This window comes from Magnolia sinica, chromosome 4, assembly GCF_029962835.1.
Source record: "Magnolia sinica isolate HGM2019 chromosome 4, MsV1, whole genome shotgun sequence".
NCBI classification, from domain to species: Eukaryota; Viridiplantae; Streptophyta; class Magnoliopsida; order Magnoliales; family Magnoliaceae; genus Magnolia; species Magnolia sinica.
In genome coordinates, this window is record NC_080576.1 from 97,683,821 (window position 1) to 97,707,269 (window position 23,449).

The 23,449-nt window shown below is 40.1% G+C and overlaps 1 protein-coding gene across 1 annotated transcript; it reads right to left on the reverse strand.

Annotated features, from left to right (window-relative positions):
• Nucleotides 1-1,366: 1,366 nt before the first annotated feature.
• Nucleotides 1,367-21,490, reverse strand: LOC131243459 (transcription factor E2FB-like). Its single transcript, XM_058242832.1, has 14 exons — nt 21,233-21,490; nt 16,967-17,156; nt 16,781-16,834; nt 16,582-16,667; nt 16,321-16,409; nt 16,183-16,237; nt 3,731-3,783; nt 3,593-3,643; nt 3,429-3,477; nt 3,105-3,170; nt 2,944-3,020; nt 1,913-2,156; nt 1,763-1,829; nt 1,367-1,652 (listed from the first exon to the last, which is right to left on the reverse strand). The coding sequence occupies exons 1-13, from the start codon at nt 21,389-21,391 to the stop codon at nt 1,764-1,766; spliced, it is 1,239 nt and encodes a 412-aa protein (XP_058098815.1). The 5' UTR covers nt 21,392-21,490; the 3' UTR covers nt 1,367-1,652; nt 1,763.
• Nucleotides 21,491-23,449: the final 1,959 nt, after the last annotated feature.

Here is a 23,449-nt window from a genome sequence, read left to right on the forward strand (position 1 = left end):
CGTAACACTACTATAAGCTCGTGTGTTGTAGTGGCACTTATATACCACAAAAATAAATAATATGACATCTGCTAAATATTACCTTGTAGTATAACCTTTCCACACGAGACTACGAAAGGTGCATCAGCAATCTCTCGGTGGAATTTTGTCAATCATCGATCTGATACGGCTGTTGAACACATACTGACAGCATGGCATTATTGTTGTTGTTGTTATAGAGCAGGTCAAGTCCAACCGGTTCGACCATAAGTTATTGTCCACCCGGCCAATAACTTCCAACCTTTCATGTGTGTATGAAATCTAACTGTCCAATACATTACCTGTTATAAAAAATAAAAAATAGCTACTCTTCGAGTGCACTGCACTTCTTTTTTTGCAATTTATTAATAAATACAAATTGTTTTATATAATGTAACACAGTAAGTACATAGGAATGATTTCTTGACTAGATAATCCTCGTGTTGGGATCAACCATTTAGAGGGGTTGGATGTCACATGCGCTTAATAAGTTGGAATATTATCGGCTGGTCAGATGGTACTTTGCGGTCCACGTTGGATGTAATTCACCGGTTGGACTGTACTTTGCGGTCCTATCAGTCGGACTCGAGACATTATAATTGTTGTTATTGTTGATTGGCCAACACAGTTACATGATTGAGTCATGAAGCCAAAATACGAGAACCAATGGCCTGCTCAAATCAACCACATGCAAATGCAAGTGATCAAGCCCCACGTTATATGTTTCATCTCTTCATTCTCTTATCTCTTAGTATAAGAGAGCAAATGCACCAATCCACCCGAGGGCAAATGCAAGGCCCACTAGATGGAGGTGTGGGTATGCACAGTCCACTAAATGGAGGGACGGGCAGGCAGTCCACTAGATAAGACGGGAGAGGCCCAAGGCAGAGGCGCATTTGCAGAGTCTGCAGAGAGTAAGCACTCAGAGAGAGAGAGAGAGAGAGAGAGAGAGAGTAGGGAGGTAGGAAGGGGAGAAGAGGGCGACCGCCTCTCCCTCTACAGCCTTCTGCCACATGTGGGCAGGTGACTCCATTAGGGGTTGCCATCTACCAACAAGGATGCCCAGAAAAGCTCTCAAAATGGAATATATTCCAGTCTCATCGTTCTTAAATCTCTTCTCATGGTAGGCTTTCAATACAAAAAATCTTGCACTCAGCTATTCCATAGCATGTAGTGTTTAAGGTGATCAGGACCGTTGCATTGGTGAGAAACCACGATGGGCAATCACACAAAATCAGGATGAGCGGACTCGTGGCCACCCATCAGTGGCCTTATAAGAAAAGAGTCAGCTCAAAAAATATAACTAAGAAAAGCAAAAGAGAAGCCAAGCTGCAAAAATCCACAAAGATCACTGGAACCAATTTGAAACCATTTATTACCTTTTTATCACTAGTGATTGCTATATACTTACAAAATTTACAGTTGAAGCAATGCAGCAGCCCCTGCTCCACCATCCTTTGGATTCTTCATCCTCTTAAGCCTCTGATTAGAAAGAAATGCATCATTTGTCCAAACAGGGCCCATGCAGATTGACAATCCATCTCCGCCTTTCAGCTGATAAGAGTCCAAGGTTGCAGGAGCACTGCACCTATCATCATTTCAAGCTCATTTTATATGGAGAGGCAATTGCTCATCTGCCAAGGAGAATTAAGGAAGAAACATTGATTGCATAATAAGATCATTTGGAACAAAAATGAAGATTGTGATAAGAATGCGCTTAAATCGTTTTTGAATCTAAGGATACACTACGTTTTCCACATATCTGTCATGCTGACTCCAACATCTGATACAAGCCAGTAATCAGCACCAACCTGCAAACAATGCAAAGATGATTATCAGTAAAGAAGCTCCTTTCTACCACCCGCTTTGAATCCACATTTATACGGGTACTCACATCACCATCTGATGGAACGATATTCAAAATTCCACCCTCTGAGTCCTGTGAGCTGACTGGATCTTCTGAACAAAGTTTCGGGTCTCCTCGGAGCTGTCCTGTGTCAGATAATGCGACCGCATCTCCGATCGTTGGCAGCGATCTTCCCTCAACATTGCTACTACTAGTATTCTCAACAGACAAACCTGTCACTGCAGGATGTGGGCCGTTGTTCAAATCCCCAATCCTCTCTTCATGTTTGCCGCTGTAAGTAATAAACAGTTGCAACTTATTAGAAGAAAGCAGCAGACAACAATAATTTAGGAGTAAAGGGGGGGATATTATTGAATGAGATGGAGCTGCATCTATGCTTTGACTCCTACAAAAATCCCAAATTCCCAAAAAAAAAAAAAAAAATGATTGTTTTAGGATTTATGGCCCTTAAAACAACGCATGTGGATACCAACTTGTTTAAGTGCATGGCACGAAAATTATATGCTTAAACTAGAAAAGAGGTAGTTATATAATGATCAACCAGACTGTACAGCACAGTCGAGTTTTCAGTTTGTACCACAGCCAGAGTTTGTACAGCACCATCGAGTTTTCAGTTTGCAAAAATGGGTCCTTAAGGCTGAAGATCTGAAGTCTAGGAACTTCCAATCTAGGGAAATTTTGGAGCTTGGATCATCCGCAGTGGGTTCAGTTTGTTAAAATGGGTCCTTCTGGTTCAAACATTCAGTGATCCAAAAAGTCGATATGATCTTACCCTTCAATGTCTATTCAGAAAACAGGGTTCAGAAAAAGTGTGGCCACAGTCCACATTTAACCAAAAAAAAGAAAAGAGCCAAAGATTTAAGTCTAGAAACTTCCAATCACGGGAAATTTGGGGCATGTATCATCCGCAGTGGGCCCCATCATATCAATAGCTTGGACCATCAAATCATGGGCATCACTTGTATAAATTGGAAACCTGAAGAAACTGTACAACCTCACAGACCGAGCACTGTATGTACTCTCAGAGGGATTTGGCATGGACCTTTAGTAGGGAATACCTGAGCAGGTAGCAACCTATCGGTCCCATGGTGCTTCTTAGGAGGAGTTGGTACCGCCGATGTGGAAAATCAACACCCTATCCACAAAGATACTGCACAATCAGAACCATCTAAATACTTCCAGGAAAATTAAACTCATTATCCATCCACTGCATACCCACCTCATCAGGATCCGGGACTTCAATAGTGGTTCCATGAGGAGCTTTTATGGCAACAACTGTTTCGTTCTACCGTCAAAGCAAGCATAAGACGAGTTAGATATCAAGAGTCATCACAGAATATCAAACAATGATGGATACATTTTGAGTTTGCAAGCAAGGCCTGCATGTATGGGGGTTGTACGCAACATGCATCTCTCCACAAATGCTTTGAAAAGGGCATACATAGGAGCATGCAAGGGGCGTACTGACCCATGCACAAGCATTGCTTGCAAAACTCATGAAACTTGGGTCTTTCTGAAATAACAGGGCTCCAATGGACCAAACCTGAAAGCCAGGGAGGCTCTTGATATCTTCCTTGGTCACATAGAGCCATCTAAATAGTCCACAAACATGAGAAAGTCAAGCAAAAGAAAAGATTTTGGAGGGGAGGGGGTGGGTGTTTGAACATAGAACTAAAAGCCAAAATAGCACTTGAGAAAGGAATCTACTTCCGATTGTTTTCATCTTCATTTAGGGCCCTCAGATTCTCTTGCATTTCTCTGCAGAAGCAAAGAAATGTCAGTCAGCTCCTAGAAAGGTGAACTGGAAAAGACAATTAATAAATATCCACTTTTAACAAAACAAACCTTATCCTTTCATCAATCCTGCATTCTTCAAAAAAGAGGTTGTCGACATCGGCCTGTAAAGAAAGCAATGAAACAGCAGCTACCATAAACAAAACATGTATTCAACAAAAGTCTTTTGATTTAATTGTAATTATGTATTTGAGTTTTTTGTTTTTTTTTGGTAGGGATTAAAAATATACCGACAATTTTTATAAATTATAATATCTAATACATAATTGATATTAATTAAAATGAGATAAGATTATTTTTTCAATTGAAAAAAAAAAAAAAAATTCACGTCAAGGAGGATTAATAATGTTAGGTAGGCAGCCAGTTGTAAACCATTGCCGTGTGAATCATGAGAATTCTTGGTTTGAATCTTGATAGTCATGTCCTACAATATGTAAAAATAACTAGTGTGGAAAGTGTACATTGGTAGGACAGGGCATTCTATGTAAGTGACAACCACAAAATTTATAAATCTGGTTATGGTGGAAACTGTTAGAATAGGCTAGGTAATGCGGGGGCATTTTCACACTAGGCTCAAGTGGGGTGGCCTGTGAGATGCAGGGGCACACTCGGGGTGGGCGGCCTGTGTGAGGCAGGTAGCTCGTGAGATGCGGGCCTCACCCGTGTGACTCGGGTGGCTCATGTGAGGAGGTACGCATGTGATTTGGGGCCCACGAGGGGGGTTCAACCGAGGGCCTAACCCATGAAACATGGGGCCTGGGCAATGAAATAAAGGGATTAATTCGCCATACTCTAACAGTTCGAGCTTTTAGAGTAAGTGGTTAATTGTCCTACATCAAATTGGTATCAGAGCGGGAGGTCTCGTGTTCGAGACTCCTCACCAGGGGTGATTAATGCGGGGGCATTTTCACACCGGGCTCGAGTGGGGTGGCTTGTGAGATGCAGGGGCACACTCGGGGTGGGCGGCCTGTGTGAGGCAGGTGGCTCGTGAGATGCGGGCCCCACCCGTGTGACTCGGGTGGCTCGTGTGAGGCGGTACCCATGTGATTTGGGGCCCACGAGGGGGGTTCGACCGAGGGCCTAACCCATGAGACGTGGGGCCTGGGCAATGAGATAAAGGGATTAATTCGCCATACTCTAACAGTTCGAGCTTTTAGAGCAAGTGGTTAATTGTCCTACATCACTACAGTGTTCCGCAGAAGTAATGTTCTGTAACAACAACGAGCTGTGATTGAAATGGGCAAGCTTCCAAAACAAGACTGGAAGAGCACAGGTAAAAAAGAAAATCCAGCTTACCAGTTGGAACTGAGAATGTTATCAAGGCCCCAGGTCCATATGATTTCATTCATAGATTTTTCCAAGCTCGTTGGAAGATTTCCAAGTTTGGCCTTGTCCATTAACTTTGAAGGAATTCCATGAGAGGGCGAGGTTAAGCAAAAGACTAAGTACCACATCTGTATTGCTCTCTGAAAAAGGCAGGAGCCCCAAATTTTAAAGACTTTGGTGGTAAGCCTTGTGAAGTGATGCATTTGATCAAGTACATCCAAACAGCCTAAAGAGTCATTGGACCCAACCCAACAATGAACAAATACGGATCCATAACTAGGAACCATTGGGGGGTGGTCTGGGTCCAAAAGTTCAAACCGATAGCAAAATGGTTGGGTCTAGGAACCTCTCAAAAAAAATGCCCCGTCAAATCTCAAAATCAACTTGACCCGACCCAACCCCAATCTTCTTTTTAAATGGGTCTCATTTGGATATCTTAAAATGGACCTGACCCAGGCTTGGACCTACCCAGACCCAAAAAAGCAATTGATTACTAAGTTGTCGTTTGGTAATTTGAAAATTAAGTGTTGAAATCTTAAAGTATTGAATTTTTAGGCCGTTTGATAAAACTTAATTTTAGCACTTGTCACTGAAATTTCCGATTTTCAGTGACTTTTAAACCGTTTGGTAAATACAAAGAATTAAGCACTTAATATTTATTATCACTGAAAATTCATGTTTTTTTTTCCAGCTATTGGCCCTCCACTTATCACTGAATGCGGCAAGTAAATTTCCTTAAAACCTTTGTATTAATTTTCATGAAAATATCCCTACCAATAATTCAAAATGACAGCATTGCCCTTCCAAGTTTTCAAAACTATTTCCTTTTCTCGCATCATTCCTTTGGATCCAAATTTTGGATGGTTTGGATAATCATGTTTTGAGTAGTCTGTTTTCTATGATTTTTACACGTGATGTATTATGGATATTGTCCTTTCGTTTGATGATTTTGAATTGTGTGGATGAGCCATGATGGAAGGTTCCATATATCGAATGGTTCTCGTTGTTTATATGAGATTGGTCATATGCATTCATAGTTTTGATAAGAGAATCATCATGCATGTTATAAATACCTCGAGGTCCATCATGGTTGGCCTCAATTCACCGAGATAATGGTGTTTATATGAGATCTTGCATCACAAGTTCCACACCATCCATATGTATACATGGGTCATGGTTGTCAGACAGAAAGACGAAGTATGTAACCATGGTTGGCCTCAATTCACAGGGATAATGGTGTTTATATGAGATCTTGCATCACAAGTTCCACACCATCCATATGTATACATGGGTCATGGTTGTCAGACAGAAAGACGAAGTATGTAACCATAGGGTTTTGCAAGCATTGAGAAGAGAATGGTAGGAGAATATTATGCCCACATGGCCTAGATGTTACGATACGGGCCATAACGGCCATAACGGCATTTTTTATTTTATTTTTTCGGAAAAACATGTTTCTTGACCATTACGATCCGTTACAGGCTGTTTTTTCTATAACGGTCGTTACGGCCAGTGTTCGGAATATCAATATCACACAATGTATTGCACCCTTGGGATACAGATACATATTGGTTATCGCATGGGATATATCGTTTGTATCACATAATTTACCGCACTTTTTGAGAAACATGAGGAAACATTAGGAAAATGATTGAATTTTTCAATGAAACTTCAGGTATCGTTAAAAAAGAGCTTAATACACACTTTTAAATCGTAACATCTAAAAAAAAGTGCACACAACAGGTTTCCTTTGGGGGTCCTACGTTATGCGTTGTCTTATTAAACTAAGACAACTATATTCAAATATAATGCATAACATTTATAAATGTGTTAAGACATATATATTCACACCGTCCATCTGTTTTGCCACCTTAATTTACGACACCATCCCAAAAATGAAGCAAATCCAATTATCTAGTGGATCATGCCATAGGAAACAATATTGATTGAAGGCCATATCATTAAAACCTTCTTAGGTCTCACCTTAATGTTTTGTAGTGTTATTTACCATCCAATCTGTCGATAAGTTCACATAAGGCTGGATGAAAGGGAAAAAAAAAACAAATATATGATTGATCCAGAGCTTTTGTGGCCCATTAATAGTCAATCACCACTTTTTCCTTTGGTATGGTCGACTTGATAATTGGTTGTGCTCCATTTTTTGGATAATACACTAAAATTATTTGGAAAAACGGATGAACGGCGTGGATACAAAATACATACATTAAGGTGGGCCCCGCGTTTAGGGCCGCACAGACCACACCATCTTGGGTGAGTCCAGGTCTCACCTAAACATCTTTACTTATTTTATAGGTCTTGGCTCAAAAAATGAGACAGATTGTGTGGGCCCCATGCATTATATCCATACCGTCATTCATTTTTTCAGATAATTTTAAAGCATGAGCCAAAAAATGGGGCAAATCCAGAGATCAAGTGGACCACATCATGGGAAATAGTGGGAATAATGATGCCACCATTGAAACCATTGTTTTCTTTTGTGTGGTCCACTTGAGCTTTGGCTTTGCCCCATTTTTAGGCTCATAGGCTAAAATGATATGAAGAAACGAATGGGACGAGTGGATATAGCACATACATTAGTGTGGAGCCCATAGAGTTCCCGTAATAAAATAACGTTGAGATATGCTGGTAATTCCATTAGTTTCAATGGTACGTAATATGGTGGGACGTTGACCGTGGGGGCACCTCGACATAATATGGTGTATTTACACCATTAATTCATTTTGACATATCATTTTAGGGTATGGGCCAAAAAAGAGATAAATCCAAATCTTAGGTGGACCACACCACATGAAAAAGTGGTCATTGAATGGCCACCACTTTAAAAAAAAAAATTAAAAATGGGGGCTAAAAAAGTTTTGGATTAAGCTAATATTTATGTTTTCCCTTCATCCAGGTCTGTTAGACCTTATGAACAAATTGGATGGCAAATAAACATCACGGTGGACCCCAAGAAAGCTTCAACGATGGATATCATTCCCACCACGACTTCCTATGGTGTGGTCCACTTGAGCCCACATATCTGGCTACATTTTGGGCTCATGCCCTAAAATGACCTATCAAAATGGATGGACGGTGTGGATAAAACACATATATCATGGTGGGCCCTACAGAGCCCCTAACAGGACCATCTGTCTCTAGGGCTACCAATCCGCACCGGACGTGGATTTCCTGGAAAGGCTTTTGCAAGAGGTTCCTGCATTGGGATACTAGGTGGGGCCTACTGTGATGTTTGTCAGAAATCCACCCTATCCATCCATTTTGCGATCTCATTTTAGGACATGCGACCGAAAATGAGGTGGATCCAAAACTCAAGTGGGCCATATGAGAGGGAAAACTAGGGAAAGAGTTTCCTACCGACTACCATTGAAACTTTCCTGGGCTCCACCTTGATGTTTATATACCATCCAAACTGTTTATGAGGTCATTCCCATTGGGATGAAGTGAAAACACGAAAAATTTATCTTGATATGAAACTTCGGTGGCCATAAAAATGTTTCAACAATGGTCACCGAATCCCTGGTGTTTCCTCTCGTGCGGCCCACCTAAGTTTTGGATCCACCTCATTTTCGGTAACGTCCTAAAATGAGCTCGCAAAACAGATGGATGTGGCGGACTTCTCACAAACATCACGGTGGGCCCCACCTAGCATCCCAACGTAGGAACTTCATGCGCAGAAGGCTTTCGCATGAAATCCGCATCTAGTCGTGCCCGATCAAAAAGGGCTCGGAAGCCATTTTTGAAAGCAGGGAGGTTTCAGCCTCTCGGAACCCTAAAACCTTGAATTCTCTCCCAGATCTCCAGATTTCTCTGGATTTTTTCACATTTTCTTCCGAAATCACTTCCATTTTCAAGTGATAATCTATTCGAAGAAAGAAATTAAAAAAAAAAAAGGAATCAAAGATTTTCTTTACACTAACCTAAGAATGGTGAGTTTCAATTCAAATGGCCCACCAAATGCAGCTTCCAATCAGGGCAATCTCTTCTACAGGTACGGAAATCCACCATGTTGAAAGTTTCCTTCTTTTTTCCGATTTTTACGGAATATTTACACATAATAATTTTCCTAGTTTCTTCTAACGAGTATCATATTGTTAGAGTGGGATACCAATAATATCGGCCGATAGTATCAATATTGCGAACACTGGTTACAACCATTACGACCGTTTCAGCCACGTAACGCGTAACAGTTATGGCCATTACCATTACATAACGGCCGTTACAGCTGTTACGTAACCATTTTTGAATACCTTGGTCCATACAAATCCAAGGTTATGCAACGCATGCCATACAACACCCCTTTCCCCCCACGCAAATCATTTGGAAATTTCCTATTCCAACTTGTTTTCCATGATTCTCTCTTCAATCAATTACGATATTCCCTATTGAGATAGTGTATTTTATTTCTATTAGGATATTATGGTTTCTTAATTTATGTTTGTCGTAGATTTTTCAAAAATATGTTGTGGGACCCACTTGAGTTAATGCTAATCCAGCCAATCGTTGTGCATGTGATCGTGTGTCACCATGTGGGCCCATGTAACTGTTTTATAGGGACTACCTGGGACATGTTATGCGTGGGTCGTGCGGACCATGTCTAGATCTAATGTGGGGTGGACCCGACACCCCTGGCTCCCTTAAAATTGCATGGGGCCCACTTGATTTTGGACGTGCAAACGTCCTGCGCATGTCCTTGTTGAATATTGCTTGACAACTGGATTACGGCCCACTTTTAACCACTTATTGTGATATAAACTAAATTGTTAAGCGCACATCTAGTAGCACCCGTCAATATCTTTGTAACGAGTGGTCACACGACCCAAACGGACATCGGATGGTCGAGATCTAACTGGAACACATTGGGCAATCTAGGTGCATCCATCCCACAATCATAAGTGACATCAAATAACCTGTGGCCCACTTTTGGCCAATCTAATGCCCCCCTTTGGGACATATAGGTTGATGGGAATGCAGTCCCTGACGTCAGCTTCAAAACATGGGTCATTTAACCTAATCAAAGTTCAGACCACAAAGTAATTGGATGGCCAAGATCGACTCTTTGTTGACCAAGCGATAGCCTACATTGGGTGGGGCATATCTCAAGATCTAGTGATTAGATTGGGATGGAATTTTATCCAAGTGTTCTTTAAAAGGGATTTTGAATGCCAAACGCCCCAAAAACCATGACTTTAAAAATTTTCAGGGGATAGCCCCCTAATAGCTTTTTCAAAAAAATGGGACAAAATTGCCCCTGAATACCTTTTGTGTTAAGCCCAAAGTGTGATGGCGGGAGGGATTCGGATGGGGTAAACATTGTGGGGCCCACTATGGTATTTGTGAGAAATCCACACCGTTCACATGTTTTGCCAAATCATTTTATGACATGAGCCAAAAAAATGAGGCAGATCCAAAGCTCAAGTGGGCCACACAACAAAAAACAGTGGAGATCCATTGTTGATACATTCATGGGGCTGCAGAAGCTTTGGATCAGGCTGATACTTTTATTCTTTTAGTTCATCTCCATTATAAGGATCTTATGAGCATTTGGGCCACTTTATGAATGGTTACGATTGCACATAAACATCATAGTGGAGCCTAGAAAGGTTTGAATGGCAACCCCTCTCCATTGTTTCCAGTCGTGTGGCCCACTTGAGTTTCAGATTTGTCTAATTTTTGGTCTCATGTCTTAACATGATCTTCTAAAACAGATGGATGGAGTGGATTTCCCACAAACTTCATGGTCGGCCCAACATAGCTTCCGGTGGCAAGAACTTCCTAGTTCCTACAAAAGGCTTTTGCTTGAAATACACGTTAGAGTGATGGGACTTGACATGGATTGGGTAGCAGGACCTGGTCGGAGATGGATGGTCCCGTGGGTCCCAATGTGATATATGTATTTTATCCACGCCGCCCATCCATTTTGAAAGATCATTTTAGGGCATGAGCTTAAAAATGAGGCATATCAAAGGCTCAAGTGGACCACACCACAGAAAGCAGTGAAATTAAAAACCTACCATTGAAAACTTCTCCGGGGCATAGAATTTTTTGATGTAACTCATTCTTTGGCCCATGACGTTAAATTAAATTATGAATCCAATAGACGGAGTGGATTCGACACATATCCCACGATGGCCCCCACAACCCTTAACACATGACAACATCGACCCTTAACACATGGCAACCACGACCCAGACCCTGACGACCTCAACTCTTAACATGTGACAACCTCGACCCTTAACAAATGATATATGTTCATTGTCTTCCAAGGCAATGCATTATAAAATCTAAATTCTATCTCCTCCATTGTCTTCCACATTACAACCACAACCATCCATCTCCACTTTAAATACCTTCCGACAATCACTTCTCCCCATGACAACAACTACGGCCATTCCTCTCTATCCACAACCGAAAGTGGCTTACATTTCTAAGAAAATGTTATTCTAAGAAAAAAAAATGATTCAAAATGTCTTCCACCTACCAGTGGGTTCCATCTCTAAGAAATGTGGTTGTCAGAGCAAAAAACAACACTCATTTTTAGGGCTATAGAAGTTGTTGGTGGTGCCCATACGCCGGAGAAGTTAATGATGATGACCCTACGCCGAAAAATGCAGTCAAAGGGGGTGGTGGTGAGTCCCCAGAAGACATGCTTGAAAAGGAAGAATAAGAGTCCTAGGAAAACAACAAAGGGAGAAGATGAAGGTCTGCATGGGCACTAACCTCCAAGCAGGGGCAATTTCATCCCAAATTTTTTTTAAAGGTGTAAGGGGGCTAGCTATGGCATTTTTTAAAAGGTCCCGATTTTTTGAGCGTTTGGCTATACCACAAGGCTACGTTGGTCAATATCCCTCTTTAAAATGTGCACGAGGGATTGGACAGGTCAGAATGGACACTAAGTATCCTTCATAGAAATCTAGGGCCATCCATTGTTAAAAGTTGCTTGGAAACGAACTGTTTCTATTAAATCTATCAGATCTAAAGTCGGATTAGTCCCAAATTTCCCTAGCCCAATGTGCACATTTTAGAATCATCCATTAGCTCATATTGGTCTGTGGGGCACTTGATCATGGAGATTCAATTGGATCGGACCATGGATCTCAATTGATTATCTTCTGACAGTTGCTTCTTGTTGCTTTAATGATCATGTGCATGTGTTTTTATCCATGATTGGTCTACGATTAGTGACCACACGTGTGGCATATGTAGGGCTCACCTAACCTTAGAGGGTGATGGCGCCACATGTCCAACCCATGATGGTCGTGTGGGGCCCTCATTTCGGAGCCTTGCCAAACAGATTTTTCAGTACTTCTAAGTATCAAATTCAACACTTTAAGATCACAGATTACATTAAAAGGGGAGAGTTTACCTCCAAGGCATTTAAGGAGATAAAGGCAAGATAATTGAGGCTCCTATCATGCGTCCTCCTAATTTTTCTGAAGTGTTCGAGATTGCGTATGATGTATCTAGAGTAGGTATAGGTGGAGTGCTTAGTCAAGAAGGGTACTGTTGCCTATATTAGTGAAAAGTTGAATGAAGCGAAGCAACGATATTCTACCTATGACAAGGAATTTTGCACGATAGTCCAATCGTTGCGACATTAGCAACATTATTTACTACCGCAAGAGTTCGTCTTATTTTCTGACCATGAGGCCTTGCAATAGCTCAACTCCCCAAAGAAATTAAACCCAAGGCATGTCAAGTGGGTTGAGTTTCTTCAGGAGTACACTTTTGTTCTAAAACACAAGGCCGAGGTTGAGAATAAAACTGTCGATGCCCTTAGTTGTAGAATGGCATTACTCCAATCCATGAGCATGGAAGTCATTGGGTTTGAACAATTAAAAGGAGAGTATTCTGTGTGCCAAGATTTTGGGAAAGTGTACACATCACTTTTGAATGACCAATCGAGAAGTGATAATGTGTTTGTCCTGATCGATGAGTTTTTATTTAAAGGCGACAAAGTATGTATTCTCTGCACCTCCCTACAGGATTTTCTTGTTTGGGAGCTTCATATTGAATGGATTATCATGAGGAAAGAAAAGTGCAAAAAATTTGCCGACTCTCATCGCAGGTTTAAGGAATTTCAAGTAGGAGAATATGTGATGGTTCGGATAAGGCCAGAACAGTTTCCGTAAGGGACCATAAAAACATTACAAGCCCGTAGTGTAGGACTACACAAAATATTGAAAAGACAAGGACCTAATGCATATATCGTAGATCTTCCACCTGATATAGGCATTAGTTTTACATTCAATGTGGAAGATCTTGTGTCTTTTAAGAGTCCAGTATCTCCATCCGCTAGCCTTTCTCTCAACCCACACAGTAACCTAGATTCCAATCCATTCCATGACCCATGGCTCTTACCAAATCAACCTTTCCAGCCTTTACCTCCCTTACCATCCATACCTATCAAAAGAGGAGATAAAAGAATCTTAGATGAACAAGTGGTCTCTACCAGACAAGTTACCATAAATATCTCGTCAAGTGGAAGAACGGGCCAGAGTATGCATTGAACAAAAATTCTCTCTTGTGATTGGAGTGGTGTGAAGCGATAGAGTGATTCCATCTTCTCTCTCTTATTCTCTTCTTTAAGGTACTATCTTCTCTTTTTCTCTTCGTTTCCCTCAATCTCTCTCTATTTCTCTCTTCCTTTATTTTCCTTTTGGTTTTCCTCAAAACCTCAATCCAATCAAACCCTAATCCATCAAAACCTCAATCCAACTAAACCCTAACCCATTCAAACCTCAACCCAACAACCTCGGCCCAAGTCCCTATCTGTACGGCCATACAAACACACGTGTATGGCTGTCCGTATGGATGACCCCCTTGTTCTGTGGCCCTCTTGCTTTGTCTCCATCGTTTCTCTCTTCCTCTTGACCATTAACCAAAACCCTAATTCACAAACCTTAGCTTCCATAATCCCAAAACCTTAATCCAAATCCCAATTTCCTACTTCCTAAATTAAACCTAAGCCTAGTTTAGCCAAAACCTTACAATCAAGTGAATTCCCTTGAATTAAGAATAATTCATATGTTAGATGGAAGTTCTACCTTCCATAGATCTTAATCCATTCATATTTTGTTAGATTTGCATTGCGGGATTGTTTTGGCTTTGAACTGGAACATGTTTTCTTACTTGAACTCTTAAACTTTGAGATAGAGTAGTTTATTTTGTGTTTTGATTGCGTTAATTAATCTGTTATTTAGTTTCAGCACATCATTCTAAGTTAGATCATTGGACCTGCATCAAAAGGGGTCTAGTTAACAATACGGCACAAACAATTAAGAAACATTTGCTCCAGTAGCAAAGTTAAATTTTGCAAGGTTTCTCCTTTTTGTGCATACAATCCACAACTAGCCTCATCATCACCTAGTGTGAACAATGTGTGTCATCATGGAGAGCTACAAGAAGAACTATATCTTTGTCCCATTGATTTCACCCACCAAGAAAGAGAGGGAAAGTAAGTTGGAAAACGCAATCTATGGAATAAAGCAATCGTTTAGAGCATGGTTTGAGAAGTTCAATATGGCTATTTCTCATATCACATTTCTAAGGAGCTATCTCACAAGCAATAGTGATCTTGAAATAAATGGGATTTAATCATTTTTGGTAAGTACATTTTATGTTGAGAACTTTGGGCCTCTGAAATACTTCCTCGGAATTGAGGTTACTAGGTCGGACAAAGAGATTTTATTTCTCAAAGGAAATATGTTCTTGCCCTTCTTACAAATGTTAGCATGCCGGATGCTCTACCTACAAGATACTCCTACCAAATTCAATCACTACCTTCAGGCCTTCACAATAGGGAGTTGGAAGTCCTTCCAAATTCAGGCATGTAATATCGTCTAGTGGGGAAGATCATTTACTTAACAATAAATCATCCCAAAATTGCTTATGCTATCAATGTGACTACCAAGGTATTCAACAGTAACGGTGGCCGTAATGACCACTGTCGTTGCCATTGCAACAAATTTTTATATATAAAAAAATTTGTTACCGCCCCATGGTGGCTTTATGGACAATTTTTTCCCATAACGGGTAAAGATACCCACCATCGCCGGCATTACATTACTGTTTTTGGATACCATGGTGACTAGTCAATTCATGAATGCTCCATTTTCTCACCATCTTGAAGTTGTTTATCAAATTCTTTGATGCTTGAAGGCAACCCAAAGAAAGGGTTTAGTGTGTTTAAATCATAGTCACCTGAATCTCAACAAGTACTATGATGCTAATTGGGTCAGTTCCTCTAATGACCAAAACAGCTATTTGTATGTTCATTGTGGGAATCTGGTGTCTTGAAAGAATAAGAAGCATATTGTGGTGGCATATTCCTCCATTGAGGCAAAGTATCATTCAATGGCTCATGCACCATGTGATATTATATGGCATCGTTCTCTTCTCCAGAAAATGGGATTAGTCTCTCTACTCATGTCCATTGCATTGTGACAACCAAGCTACAATACAAATCTCCTCTGATATGGCATTCCATGAAAGAACCAAACATATAGCGGTTGACTATCATTTCGTGAGAGAATATTTCGTCCAAGTTGTTGTATACTCTGTTTGTCCAGTCAAATAATTAATTGGCTGATTCTCTAACCAAAGCCTGCAATCCCTATCATCTTAACAAGAGAGAGAGAGAGAGAGAGAGAGAGAGTGTGTGTGTGTGTGTGTGTGTGTTTTTTTTGGAAGGGGGGGCGTTTGTATTAGGTGCTCCTGCAGAGTACCATACCATAAGATGTATTTAGTGTTTCTTTATAAATAAGAGTTTAAGCGTAGAGAGAGATTAAGCTCTCCAATCCCCTTTCATTTCTCGCATCTTTTTCTATCTCTTCCAACCAAGAACCTCATAATGGAATATGTCATGTTACCTTGTAAGATCAAAAGACGCAGCTGAGGCAAAACCATATTGTGGCAAAATCAAGCCTGCTAAGCATACTTTCAACATAAAGATTAACCAAACATGTAACGCATTTACACTTCATGTTCATACCCATTTGGGAAATAACCAACACCATTATCTGAATGAGCATAGCAATAGTGAGAAAAGCAAGATAGGCTAAAAATAATCACAGCAGGAACAGGGCTAAGGTTACAATCCAGCAAAAGAAGAAAATGGAAGCCTCATCAGCTATTTCCATTTTAGTAAAAGTGTGTACCTTCAACCTAGAAAGATGATGGTCCAGCTCCATCGGCCTTGACATACCGAGTCCCCTAGTTTTCACATGTCCTGATTAGCAAGGCATATTGAAATTGGAAATATGAAATAGCAATTAACAAAGAGTTTGTGCAATTACTTCCAACATATCCTGTTCTTCAGTGTCTTCTCTATCAGGCCGACTCCTTCAAGAACATTTGTTATATCATATATTCTCCTCTTCTGGACCTGTCATAGCAACAAGAAAGATTTTCATCCAAAGACAGTTGACCTCACTACATAAAGATCCTACAAAAGCTTCTTCTTCTTTTTTAAAGGTAAAGGTCCAACTATAGTTAATGCCCAGATGCGCACAATTGAGGTATAAACAGGACCAAATAATAATAACAAGAATGCCTACATCCAAAACATCTGCAGCTTCATTCAAATCAAGGGTGCCATCCTCAGCCTGCTGTATCAAATTAATGAATTTCTTTGTCAACAAACCTGTTCAGAAATATTAAATCATAGTCAGCCTCCCTTGCAAGCTACATGAGAAGAGTGAAAGAGAAATAATCAACATAGAACGCAAGAGTCTTCAATGATATCTGGTGACTTACTTAAAGAACTATCATAACGACAGCTACTAGCAGAATTCAAAACGGTAGAAGGGCCTGCAGCCAAGATCGAAGCAATCATCAATTGATTAACATGCTATCTATCAGAAACCAAACATGTCAAGAGAAATAGTATAAGATATTCATGCACGTAATGTGGATGCATATGATTGGATAGAAAGGATTCACCAGCATTTGATTCAGGATTTTGAGGCCCAGAGGGTTTGTGTTTTGACATTTTTGCTCTACTGCGACGCTTGCCACCTGTGCCTGAGACAGGTACAGGTACGGGACTGTTAACTGCTTCTTTGTATCCTTGGCTAGTTGCTGATTCACCATTCTCAGCTTGACGATATTCTGTTTCACTTGCTAGCTTTAACTGCCAAAAAGTATATCGTGTACAACATATATTAGCAAAGGAAATTAGAAGTGGGATCCATCAGCGAGAACAGCTTCAGAAAAATAACAGCATTCATGCAGTAGTTTGGGTAAAGAATGGCGCTGTACATGTAATTCTTGAATTACATTTCACAAAATTCACACCTCATAAAAATGAAAGAATGAAGCAATGTCATGGAATGGGAGGAAATTATGGAGTCTTAAGTTAGCAAACTAAGATGAATTTCTCAATATGTGACTACACTAGATTCAAAGATCATATTGCCTACAGCCCTAGGTGCACAAGCATGTCCATCAAATATATATTCAACCATAGGTGATACAAGAAAAACAACCTGCAAGTATTACATCCATGGAATGCTCTCTATGATAGATTGTAGCCACACGTGCAGAGTATGGATGAGACCTATATATAGAGAAAGTGTAGACAAGATTCATCCATTAATTGAGGCACAAACCAACCCAGGCTTGATGGAATTGAGAAGGTAATAGGACACAAAGCTATACAGGATGCCTGTGGCTGCAAGCCTTGAAGCATTAACAGCAAAAATAGAAAGGGTGACAGTAAATGCTATTGTGCAGACTTCTCAAGTGATTGACAAGCAACAATCAAGATCCGCCTCTCAAATATGAACTAGTCAAGATTTATCCACCTTGAGCCAATCCAAACATAAGTCAGAAACACTCAGCCCTTAAAACAGAGACATTCAATAGATAAAGGAGTGCATTAAAAGGGTGGGAATGGCCGTATTCAAGGGGGTGACTTATGATTCAAGGGAGTACTGATGATGTGATCACATTCTTCAAAATGATTGAAGAAAGGTTAAAGCAGCTTAAGAGAAATTTTGGAAGAAGTTCAGGTAGGAAGCAAAAGACAAGCAAAAGAGAGCTGGACAATTCCATTCGTCCATGGAGACGAATCTCGCATTAGATTTTGGGAAGATAGGTGGTGCGGAGAGAGGCTCCTCGGTCTTGTTTTCCATGTTTATACAAGGTAGTGCGTGAGAGAAATTCTTCGATGGCCCAATGCCTTGCGAGGGTGGAGGATCAGGGGGTGTGGAATCCCATGTTTAGAAGAGACTTTCCAAATGAGGAGATCAATGAGTATGTACGTATGGTGGAGATCGCAACAAGGGAAATTTATCATCTAAGGGATAAACGAGTATGGAATTCAAGCAAATTCAGTATGTTCACAGTAAGTTCATTCTACACAAAGCATTTGGGACCCTCAGAAGCAGCAAGACAGGGAACTGATTCAGCATGTTTGGAGGTACCTAGGACGCACATCGAATGGTGGCTTTCGGGTGGCTCGTGGGAAAACTAGGATTCTACCCATAACTAATCTAAAGAAAAGGCATATGATCATCCCCAACAATTGCATTATATGTTTACAAAACAAGGAAAATGATGATCATCTCTTCTTATACTATACTTTCTCTAAGAAAGTATGCCAAAGCTTTTTTGCTTTTCTAAAAGTCAATTGGGACATGCCTCATTAGATTGAGGACTTGTTTTCCATACGGCACTTGCTAGAAAGGGAAGGAAGATGATGCGAATATCAGTGGTACACCCTTTAGAGTGTACCAGAGGAGGAGGTGTCGCCGACAAAGTACGGAGTGGAGGAGTTGATATGGATAGACGCCAAGTATATCGGACCCATTTTCTGACACGCTACGAGTGCAAGAGCAGCTTGACCGCAGGCCTATGGGGCGGATTTCACACCCTATCACGCGGGTGTTTTAGTTTTAGGCTTTTTTTTGTTCTTTTCTTGTTTTCAGGAGCTTTAGTGCACTTTTTTTTTTTTTCTCGTGGCTTATGTATACACTATGAGAAGCCCTATTTTATTAGTGAATGAATGAGAATTCATATGCTTTCTTCCTCTTTTATCAAAGATATTAGGGTTTTAGGACTGGCTCAGGTGTTGAGGATTTCACCTCGATTTAAGATTTTTCTTCTTTCTAGATCTTCGATGTGCAGGAAAAGGTATGAATCAACTGTCTTTTTTTTCTTTGATACCCTAGAATCCGTAATCTCTTTTATCTCGAACCCATCTCTTTTTCATCTCTTTCGTTAGTCTCTGTATATTTCCTTTTATTTTGAACAGAAAGGAGGGATGACTAGTCAGGAGAATCGGATCCAAACTTAATTGTAGACTAGCTGTTAGATCTGAAATATCTTTATATCCTAGGTCCTCCCTTTTTTACTGTTTACATAATTTTATGCTAAGGGGCATGATCCTGATGGAATGATTTCATCTCTGTGTTGAGATTTGCTTAATCCCCTTGATTGAAAACAGTTAATTGATTAATTTTATTATTTGAATCTCTTCAACCTGATTATACATGCGTCTAAGGTTAGGCCATCACATGTCCCTACATCAGTTTTTTGGTGCCAGAGAGAATTTTTTAGCATAGGTCAATCTATCGGCAATCCCTCTTTGTGATGACATCCATATGACTCAAATCCCTCAAAATAGAAAATCAAAAAATGACTTAACGTTACAAAATAAAAACCTTAGATAATCGAGCTAGACTCGCACAAAGGATATACCCTTCCCTTAAAGATCTATAAGCATAGTTCAACATATGGGGCCCACCGAACGAGCCGTAAGATCTGCAAAAATGGGCCTTTGGGGCTACATTTTCATCATATACTTCTTGTGATTGTTCATGCTTGCATATTCCTCCCTTTGTATTAGTTGGATGGTTTCTCATCATCCTTTCTGTAGTTTCTTTTTGCTCTTTCTTTGATAAAATTCCAATTACCTTCAAAAAATAATAATAATAATAATGTTCTTGCTCATTGTTGTTAATTTCATAGATACCATCCAACCATCTTTTTCCTTCTCATCGTGCTCTTTGGCCAATTTGTTTATTAGAATCAACCAATTCTATGGGTGAACCTCGTCAAGATCCTTGTTCATTGAGTAATTGTCAAAGAATTAAAAGTTCTAGATTATTTTCACAAATTAGAAAGTAAAAGAATTAATTTTACCAGCAGAAAAAGAAACCCAGAAAAAAAAAATGGATAGGAATGATTAAACCAGCAAGGCAACTCACACTTGTGCACAAAAAGAAAAGGGACAAGCAGCCAATGCAGATTGCAGCTGATAGCAAAGGAGCCAGTGATTATATAAAAGAATTAGAAAAGAAAGAATGAAAGAACAAACAATTGTGAAGAACCTTCAAATGAATCCAGACTTAGTTTCTCATATCCTCCTATGTCCAAGGATGAGGAATTACACAATTCTTGGACCTGAGGATATGCACGGTATACTCAGATTATCAGTTTATGCCAGTGGCACCCATAGTTTGGCCCCATGATGGATGAGCCACATCATGAGAATCTCCTCACAGTCATGATCATTTAAATTCATGACCTGCAAATTGATGGCTGAGAACATACACAAAGCAACAGTCAAGATTTCAACTGAAAGATGGCCCAATATCAGTGACAATGATATCCCAAACTGGGAGATTTTCCGGACGTGGCCCATCAACTGAGGAATCCAAGAGATCAATGGTCTCCACCACTGAACCACTGGCCCCACTTGTACGAAATCATGATCCATGTGTGTTGTGCATATCCTCGGGTCAGGTCAAGGAGGAGTTAACATGATTCTCAAGCTGAGGATGCGACAGTATCCTCTAGCCTTGAATTCATGCAGGTGAGGGCCAAGTCAGTGATCTAGTCTGGTGATCTGATGGACTCTGCCATGGACAGCACCCCCCTTAAGGAACAACCCTAACCCTTTGATCGGTATCCTGAAAACACAAGGTCTGAAGGATAATACAGCCTCCCAATCCATGAATTTTCCGGGGAATCCCAAATCCAAATTGGCGCCCATCAGCTCAACGCACTACAGGCCGCACTCATACAAAATCAAGGCGTGATAATCTTATGTTTCCTAGGCAAAAAACCATAAATACCCAATTCAAACTAAAGAAATCGTGATGATTAGATTAAAAAAAGAAGATGATTCTAGATCTGAAAAGAAATCGATGTGAAGACGAAATAGGATCTAAAGAAATCAAATTACGGGACGGCATAACTTACAGAGAGGATCGTGTCCTTTCCTTCGTCGATGGATGGGGAGGGGGCGGGAGATTTGGGAGAAGAGAAGGGGAATTGGCGTTTTAAGGGTCGAAGGATCTGCGACGGATGGAAGAGAGGGTGCGATTGGGTCGAACCGCCAACGCCTCCGACGCCTGACATAAGAGAAGAGGAGACAGAGAGAGAGAGAGAGAGAGAGAGAGAGAGAGAGAGAGAGAGAGACGTGAGATTTGGGGGAAGGGCGGAGGAGGGAAGAGAGGGATTGCGGAAATTAATATGATTTTTGGAGGCAACGCACAAAACCAAACCTGTCGTTGCTTAGGGTATGTGTTTGCCACATTTTTTTACCGAGGAGCTCCGGGTGTCAATGGGTCGGGTACTATAGCTCCGGACCCGGATGGTCGGATCCGGGTCTCGTCTTCAGGACCTATATGCAACTAGATCCAATTGAGTTCGGGTACTCAGCTTTTAGTTAAGTTTCTGGTTAGATCTGGGATGAGCTCACGTCGAAACAAAAGGGTCAAGTCAACCCAATGGGTTACTGGACCTGGCTAAAAAACTAGTGAGTCTAGGTCCAAAATTTAGATCCATGAGATGAGCTTAGATCCCAATTTTTAACATAAATTATTGAATAGGTCGGGTTTTAGATCCTCTTTGAATCAACTCAACACAGCACATTTTGAAATAGATCTAAATTGGACTCCTGAAAACTTGATTAAGGCTTAAGAAAAATAGTTAACCATGTGTTTGGACTTTTTTTTTTTTTCCTTCTGTGCTAAACTATAGCGACAGTTGACCATCATTTTTTCCAAAAACAAAAAAGTTTCTCAATTAGTACTTGTGATAATCTAGATTGTGCAAAATATATAAAATACAATAATAATAACTAATTGAACTATTATGATATTTTGATTTTATCTATTGAATTTAGACCACTAATTTTTTTATTTATACCATTAGAATTGACCGCCATTGTTAATTAAATGACATAGGCCATTATTTGTGTGAAAATTCAATTGTAACTGCTTTAGCTAACTCTAACCCAGACCTAATCAATGTGATAAATGGGTCACATTTTGGGTCGGGTGTGAAAATTACGGTGGAGGACTTAGGTCTAGTTATTAAGTTAATGGGTTGGCTACTTTTTCACCTACCATACTTGGACCAAACCAAAAGTTTAATGGCCTATATCAATACAAAGAGTTATTTCGGTTAGGGGTTGTCGATTCCCTATTTAATTGTGATTTTATGGTATAGAAGTAACCATAGATTCAAACTCCATCGGCGAACCGCAATTCCTAGTCAATCATACTATTTTTTAGTTAACAAAGCACCCCATCCACTATTAGAAAATAAATGAATGTACATACTCATTTGACCTCAAAATATTGCCAAGATAATTAATACATATATATAATATTACACTAAAATTAAATGACTTGATAATCCTAACCAACTTTATTTTAACTAAGTCCAAAAAGGTGCACTTAACTTAAGCCCATAGATTATTTTTTTAGCGGCTCCAAAATAGTGGACCCAAACTAACTAAAGTTCAAAAAAGGCCTAGGAATTTGACCTGTTGGACGTTGAATTTGCATGTTGTGGCAGGCCACACTTATGTGGTGCCTTTTTTTTATAGGCGTGTGTGATATGATTGAAGTGTGGGGTATTATATTTGATCGGAGTCGCCACTAGCCAGTTACTTTAGTTTTACAACCGAGTAGACCCTACAAAAATGTTATGAAATAGATAATTTGAATATTCTCTCTCTTAAAATAATTCCTTGATTTGCGATCAAAGATTCAAGGTAAAGACCACGGTTACAAAGAGGAAATGTGTTAAGCACCCTCTTTGCCTATACAAGTGTATAGTCTCTACTTCATAAAATAAAATGAATGATTAATGATTATAGTAAGCTCTCGTATATTGATGATGCGTAAGTGTATGAAATATTGTGTTAGATGTAATGCCTATGACAAGTTGCATCCTAAGTTAAATAAATCCACATTCACTCTCCCACTCGTTGAAGTGATAACCAATCAATCCATGTTTTTTATGGGCATGAACCGATTATCTCGACAATTCACAATGTATACGCTTGAACAAATTAGGTGCCAAGTGCTATGTATGTAGTGTTGTGTGTGCAAGGCCATATGTACACGATGTTATGTGTGTGCGATGTCATGTTAGACGTGACACTTGTGACAAGCTATACCCTAG